Source organism: Octopus bimaculoides, chromosome 11 (genome assembly GCF_001194135.2).
Source record: "Octopus bimaculoides isolate UCB-OBI-ISO-001 chromosome 11, ASM119413v2, whole genome shotgun sequence".
Classification (NCBI taxonomy): domain Eukaryota; kingdom Metazoa; phylum Mollusca; class Cephalopoda; order Octopoda; family Octopodidae; genus Octopus; species Octopus bimaculoides.
In genome coordinates this window covers 41,008,308-41,016,348 of record NC_068991.1, presented here as the reverse complement: position 1 = coordinate 41,016,348, position 8,041 = coordinate 41,008,308, and the positions used below count along the sequence as shown (strand labels likewise).

General features: G+C 33.0%; 1 protein-coding gene across 1 annotated transcript in view; it reads right to left on the bottom strand.

Annotated features, from left to right (window-relative positions):
- Positions 1 to 409: 409 nt before the first annotated feature.
- LOC106870608 (haloacid dehalogenase-like hydrolase domain-containing 5) overlaps positions 410 to 8,041 on the bottom strand; it is a 53,193-nt gene continuing 45,561 nt past the window's right edge. Inside the window, exons 7-8 of the mRNA XM_014916741.2 lie at positions 3,953 to 4,092; positions 410 to 1,618 (exon numbers count right to left, since the gene is read on the bottom strand). Of these exons, the coding sequence (XP_014772227.1) occupies positions 1,198 to 1,618; positions 3,953 to 4,092 (561 nt within the window). The 3' untranslated portion in view covers positions 410 to 1,197. The remainder of the gene's footprint in view (positions 1,619 to 3,952; positions 4,093 to 8,041) is intronic.

The window sequence follows — 8,041 nt, the reverse complement described above, 5'->3', positions numbered from 1 at the left end:
GCAAATCGACCCCAGGACTTATTTTTTTAAAGCCTATTACTTATTCTATCATCACTTTTGCTGAACCACTAAGTTATGGGGACATAAACACACCAACATCGGTTGTCAAGCAATGAATGGGAACAAAAACAGACAAAGATATGTACACAGATATATACATACATACACACACACACACACACATATATATGATGGGCTTCTTTCAGTTTCCCTTCACCAAACCACTCACAAGACTATAGTAGAAGACACTTTCCCAAGGTGCCATGCAGTGGGACTGAACTTGGAAGCATGTGGTTGGGAAGCAAGCTTCTTACCACACGGCTACATTTCAATAAATACTGAAATAATAATAAGTGAGATATGTATGAAAATAATATTAGACATGTAAAATAAAATACAATTAGGAAAGTAGAGAAAAAAAACATGTTCTTTATTTGGAATTGACCCAGGCATCTGCTGACCAAGCATCTATGGTGCTATTTCATGGTTTAGTTTATTTTTATTGGGAAACATTCTCTTCTATACTTCAAATCAAGGTACAACATTTTACATTCATCAGCTGACAATAAACACATTACCAGTGAACAGTTGAGTTACTGAGTAAATTTCTAGATGAATCATGATCAAGTAAACTCTAAGGAAGCAGAGAAACACGCTTACTTCCAGGAAGGATGAGGTAATATCCTCATAGTGAAATGCTTAGCATGCTTGCCTGGACACAAAAAACATCCGGTTCAATTCCCTCCAGGGAGGCAAATTTTTTTCATTTTTCTTTCTTTTGAAAGTATTGTTTACATATGTATGCTGAGTTATAAACATAAACACATACATACACACATTGTTTGTGTGTATGTTTGTGTATGTTATATATATATATATATATATATATATATATATATATATATATATATATATACACACATACATATGCATATATACAGACATGTATATACACATATAAGTATACTTGTGTGTGTTAAATGCATGTTTTTGAATGTGATTGTAATTTCAAAATGAAACAAAAAACACTAAAACGTGTTTCTCTAAGTAAACAGATTTTCATAAAATAAATTCAGTCAAAGTCGAAGGACTGGGGCAGGGATGGGGGAATAAATAAAACTACTGAGTGACTAGAAGTGTCAGAATTATAATTTGTTTTTTGTTCGTTTACCTTTTTAACAACATATTCATTACAAATTAATGATAATTTTCTTTCTCAAATACTAACTTGACAGCTTCTAGTACATTTTGGGTAACATAGGTTGGTTTCTTCAGTTCACTGTCAAGTACAAAGTCTCGGTGATTATGGTTTGAGATTTCTTTTCCTCCATACGTTACAAAATCACTGTCAGTTGTGTACACTCCAGTACAGACAAGTATTGACACAGACTTGTCAGTAAGGATAATACTTTCATCTGTCCCTGAAGACATCAGATCTATTACGGTGTCCTCAGTGTCCATCAGTTCGTCAACACTGGACATGTCCGAGTTGATACTAGAATTAGTCGTGTTGGCTAACTGCTGAACCTTTTTGGCTTGTTTTCTTTGTTTTGCAGATCGAGAATGCAGATATCGGTTATATAGATTCCCTCCATATATGTCAGTCTCTGGATTATCTCTGCAATAAATAAAATATATTTATCAATATGTTTTCAATATATATTTTGAAAATAATATGAAGATAGATTAAAACAATTAACCTTTTCTATTATAAAAATGAACTTGCTTTCTTATACTGACACAAATTGTTACATTTATAGTCAAAGGGGGTGAGATTGTATAATGTTCATGTTTTGCAAAGACAAGAGAAATATAAATGAAGTGAAATGACTTCATCACAAATAGTCCTTCCTCTTCAGGGTCAGAAAATACTTCATCCCCCAACATCTACAAACCCTCTACAAAGCTCAGGTGAGACCCACACTGTAATACTGCTCTCACATCTGGGATGCTGCTCTATATATACACAGACATCCAAAACATTTCAACCTCTGGTTCACAAATCTGTTGTCACTTCTTTCTCCTTTCAGTCTTTTCTACTGCTACTACTGTGGCCTCTGCTTGCCAGAACTATCTGATCTTAAACCATCTCTTCCTGACTCATTTGATTCTTCTCGTCCCCCATATTATGATTCTAACCTCAGGTCTTACATTAACCACTCTGTTTAGTCCTTCTCTAAATGCTGGTCCTCTGGAATTCCCTTTTTTGCCTATGTTTTTCTGGTAGCTGTCAACTTTAAATATTCAAGAGGAGCATTAACTATGTTGATCTCAATAATCTCAAAGAACCTTCAAAGGTCATCAGTACAACTCCTTCTTCCTGACCAAACTAATAAAAAAAACGCAAGAATCAAAAGCAAGTCACCAATAAATAAATTCTACCTCACAACAATGACCATAACACTATATAATAAAATATCAATTTCTAACTTTTGCACAAGGTCACAAGGAAGGATTATAGTGACTTGAATTGGTCCCAGTATATGTCTAGCAATACTGGGGAAATGAAATTAAAATTAATTTTAGTGGAATCTGTACTGTAAATTATGAAGACAGTACAGTTAGACATATTTTCTCTATCACTTTGCTACCATTTGTCTTACAAAATATGGATATTATAAATGCTGTAAAATACAAGATACTTTTCCATGACTACATATAAATCATAGTATGAACTAAAAAAATCATGTTTTGATATTTTCCTTTTATTTATTACTATTATCAGTAAGTGCTGTGGAATACTGAGGACAACTACAATGCTAATAGTATTAGGCAGGTTTTGAGAGATTTGATCTGAGCACTGCAATCTTAAAAAGATAAAAGCAGCCTAATTCCTTGCAGCTAATTGCATACAATGCTGGATTGTATCTCTTTATATCTACATTTATTTAGATCTAACCATTGGCTTGTGACAGTGCATTACCAATAAACGAATATGAATAGCTGGTCCTTCAATCTACCAGCTAGTTACCTCTTACTACACACCTACCTATAACTCTCAGCAAAATTATTTCTAGAATGAGACTTCACTTTTTTGGCAGTCAAGACAAAATTTTTAAATCTTTGGTAGTCAAATGATTTTATCTCTTGTAACTTCTCAGCTTTGATAATTTTAATAGTGAGCATGTTAATGATGTTGATTCCTGTCAAGTGATGTATTTGTTGTCACTTCATTAAAATATAACCAGCTGGCTCTGCACTTCTATTGTTTTTTGTAGTATAATGGAGTTTGCTTCATTAACTTTTAATATAACTATATCCCACCCAAGCCCATCTGTTGCATTCAATCTCTCTACTATATATTGCTTAATACTGTACCTTTATGGAACTTCCATTGCCTCCAGACACTAACCTCTCACATGTAACAAACAGATAAAAGTTAACTGCAGTTATTTGTATTATTGAGTCACCTGATCTAGGATGGACTAAACACTATGAGCACTATCCCAACTTTTCTAAGAGAAGGAATCTTTATGTAGTTGTTTGATCAGTTAGAAATAATGGGTTTCAAATTTTGGCATAAGGCCAGCAATTTCAGTGATGGGGGTAAGTTGATTACATCGACCTAGTTTTCAATTGGTAATTATTTTAACGACCCTGAAAGGGATGAAAAGTAAAGTTGACCATGGCAGAATTTGAACCCAGAATGTAAAGACAGACAAATGCCACTAAGCATTTTATCAAGCATTCTAACAATTCTGCCAGCTTGCTGCCTTGATCAGTTAGAAATAATAGCCCATTACCTTCTTGATCACATCCTTCTATTTTAGAAACAGAATGACACACTAGATAATGTTGTTCCTGAGATACAAAAAGATAGTATGTTCACAGCTAGAACAGCTTATATCATAAGTCCACTGTCCTTAGAGTAAAACAACAACTATTAAAAATAAAACAAAAACAATCCTAATCCACTCCCATTAAATAACCTGTGATACAGCTGTAGACTGACCCAATGCAGTAGATTGTCTGCACTCCATTGATACCTATGCTCTGGGCCTGGAGACTCAGCAGGTAGTCAGCATGATGGTAGGTAATTTCACTAGGTTTGCCAATCAATGCTGTGTATTTCAATTCTCGTCCAGTAACTTTCTGAAAGGGAAAAGTTTTCTTGATTAGGTGTCATTAGAGAGAATTTCAAAAACAAAGAAATAAATATATATATAAAATTTAAAATATAAACAACAGTAACAGAATGGAAAGATGTCTTTTTTCTTCCTTTTATCTTTTAATTTTTTTATATTTTACAATCTCAACATGAAAGCAGGATCAACACATTAGACACACTATACCCATCTATATTTTTTAGTGTATAAATGGAAATTATATTTTGTTGTTATTGTGGTAGTCACAGAAGATGGCTTATTTTAAAAATAGTATGACCTAGTTATTACTGGTATAAACAAAGAAATTTGCAAAAAAGGAACTAACTATTAAGAAAAAAGAGAACTAATAAAAGGAATTGAACAAAACAATATGGTTAAGTGAAATAGGAAAAATAAAAATAAAAACAAAGGAATATATGGCGTGATATACTGATCTAGGGACAGCAGACAAATATACTAACACTACTATAAGACATAACAGAGTCATACATTAAACTAAACTGACAACAGATGTGTTTCAGCCAGGACAGTCAATATATTGCTTGTTACATGAGAATGGATATCAATATATCTAAATTAAAACTGATACTGATATATTGTAAGAACAGAAACAACTGGAAAAATACATTGTAGTAAGTTTACTATTGAGGATAACAGACACTACACCCCCCCACCCTCACACCCCCATACACACGCACAAAACTCTCCAAGTTTACACACTAAACAGAAACATCTTGAATTTAACTAAATCTTATATTCATTTGATACATTTTAAAAAAACAGATTCCCTACAAAAGAGGAAAATATGTTGAATTATTACAATATAGTTTATTGCACACAGAATTATTATAATACAGCTTATTATGGTGATATTGTTTTATTTCACATTTAATTGAAGTTGGTGGAAGGAAAAAAGGAAATAATTATCTCAAGTTTTTCATAATTTGGGTACCTATGATACATATTTAATGAAACTGTACATGCATACATACACACACATACATACATACATACATACATACATCATGCACCAGCCTGCCCCACAGAAGCTGTATGTGAAACCAACTATCTCTGTTAAAGGAGAAATCCTGAAGGTGGTTGATAAGTACCTCAGCAGCACTCTCCAGATCTGTGAACAATGATGAAGTCAACACATGCATCAATGGGGGGAGGGTCAACATTTGGGTGGCTGCATGAATCAGTGTGAAGGAGAGGACAGACATTAGGCTGGCCACCAAGCTGAAGGTGTACCGAGCAGTTGTACTACCAGTGTGAGATTTGGCTGGTTTATGAACTGCCTGAGAAAGCTGTTGAAGATCATTTGGCAAGACAAGGTCCCAGACATGGAGGTCCTCTCCCAAGCTGATCTGCAAATTATTTATACACTGCTGAGGAGAGCACAAGTCAGATGGGCAGGTCACCTTGTGCAAATGCCTGACATACATCTCCCCAAGAGACTGTTTTACAGTGAACTGGCGAAAGGTAAGTGCATGCAAGGTGAACAGAAAAAGCACTTCAAGGATACGCTTAAAGCCTCACTGAAGAGCTTTCAGATCAACCCTGACACCTGGAAATGTAAGCACAAGACTTCCCAGCTTGGTGAAGCTGCACCAACAGAGGTACAACTACAAACAGAACAGGATTGCAGGGGCACAAAGAAAACACGAACTATGCAAGTTCAGAGTCAATTCCTTGCCTTCAGTCGCAACAGACTACTAGTGCCTGACATGCAACAGAGCCTTCTGAGCATGTGTTGGATTGATTGATCACAGTGGACACACCATGCCCAATCTTTTTCTCCTGTGTGATGTCCTTGGTCATCATTGACAGTGATAGGTGAAGTAGCAAATTGATTTAAGAAAAGAAATTACAATATTCATTCCATTAAGCTTCAAAACTGTGGAATTATAAATTTGTTATGATATTCAGAAATAAGTATCACAAATATATTTTCCTAATTCATATTGTAATTACTAGGTCATTGCCTGTTGTTATGCTGTTGGTAAAAATATTCGTTAATCATGCACATACCATCATAAATTGTTCAAAGTGAAAGTATTTTTTTAAAGTGTGTTGTGTGGTCTGTATATGGAAAGATACAGAAAAACAGACACACACACACAAACAACAACAACAAATATATGTGAGTGTGTGTGTGTGTGTGTGTGCATGCGTATGTGTGTATTATATACATATAGCCATCTTTTGAAGTTTGTGTTGTGTTGACAGACTTGCACTTAAAATTCCTGCATTTTTAATCAAAACTTGTTAGTTACTATGGTGACAATACTACCTCTCTCTCTCTCTATATATATATATATATCTCACAACAACTTTTTCTCCTTCTCTTCTATTCAAAATTAAAGTCTTTTTTTAAAGTTCGTGTTGCGTTGTCTATATGTTAAAAAATACAGAAACACACATAAACACACACACACACAACAAAAAACAACTAAATATATTATATATATATATACATATAATCTTTTTTAGAAGTGTTGTGTTGTATTGACAGACTTGCACTTAAAATTCCTGCATTTTAAATCAAAACTTGTTAGTTACTCTGGTGACAACAATAATCTGTCTGTCTATCCATCTCTTTCACACACACACACATACACACAGTCTCTCTGACTGTATTTCTCTCTCAACAACTTTTCTTCTCCCCTTTTATGCTGTGACAGACACAGATGGAGATTTGCTTCTCTTTTATAATATAGATTGTAAATAATTTATGTGCAAGTAAATATCCTTCTAAGAATGTATTTGTAGATATTAACTGAGAACAAACAAATAAGGAAGTAAAACAAATAAACAAAATAGTGAGTACCAACTGAAGACTGTTGAAGTACAAAAGCCCTTAATAGTTTTAAACTTGTGCATATTTCATGTCAAATTTCTAACAGTCACTTTTCTAATATTTAAGAAAGTAAGAAAAATCTATAAGCAAATAGTTTCTTTAGATTATTTAAAAGAATTGTAAATGTAAAACAATCCAATTGAAAAACTTTCCAGAGACAAAGCAGTATACATGTAGTCTTCTGGAAATCAAAGAATAAACCCCATCAATCACATTATGTAGCTATATCTAAAGAGTCACCTTCAGTGAATCAGAATTTCTAGAAATGTCCAGTTTACAAGGCATGCCACTTTTTACTTTCCGTTGTGATTTTTTTCTATAATTTTTATTGAAAAAATTTTTGTCTCAAAGAAAACATACTGATAAGTAAACTAGAAACAATAAACATAACTTTTTGTTGATGACCATTCAACCATTCTGGGACATACATTTTATATATAGTGTTATGAAACATTAAAAAAAAATCAGTAAAGCAACATAAATAAATAATCAACAAAATAAAAGATAACAAATTCTATGAAAATATGAAACAATTATTACAAAATGTGATCGATCAATTATATGGTAATTCAATGAACACTAAAACAAATTATTAACTTTGACTAATTAATCTTAATAATTTTTTCTCTTATCAAACTACTTATATATAATTATGTGTGTGTGTGTGTACATATACATATACACACAAACACATGTAAGTATATATATATATATGTGTGTGTGTGTGCATGTATGTCAATATTATGTGTGTATATATATTTCAAATTTGTTTTGCAAGATTTTTCGTGCATCTTCAAATCTTGCCAAAACAGATAGTCATTTTGTCCAATATGAAACATGAAACACATGCATTGGTTCTAGCTCACTTCTTTTTATTTTTATTCACCAGTTAGATAGCCAATTAACCAATTTACTAATTGATTACTTGATTAATTGTTCAGTCAATTAATCACTTAGCTGGCTTGTTAGAGTCCTTTCATTGCTATTCATGACCTCATTAATGACATGCTCTCATTATTTCAGGTCTGTCTTTTGTGTCATATGTATGTATGTATACATACATACATATTATATA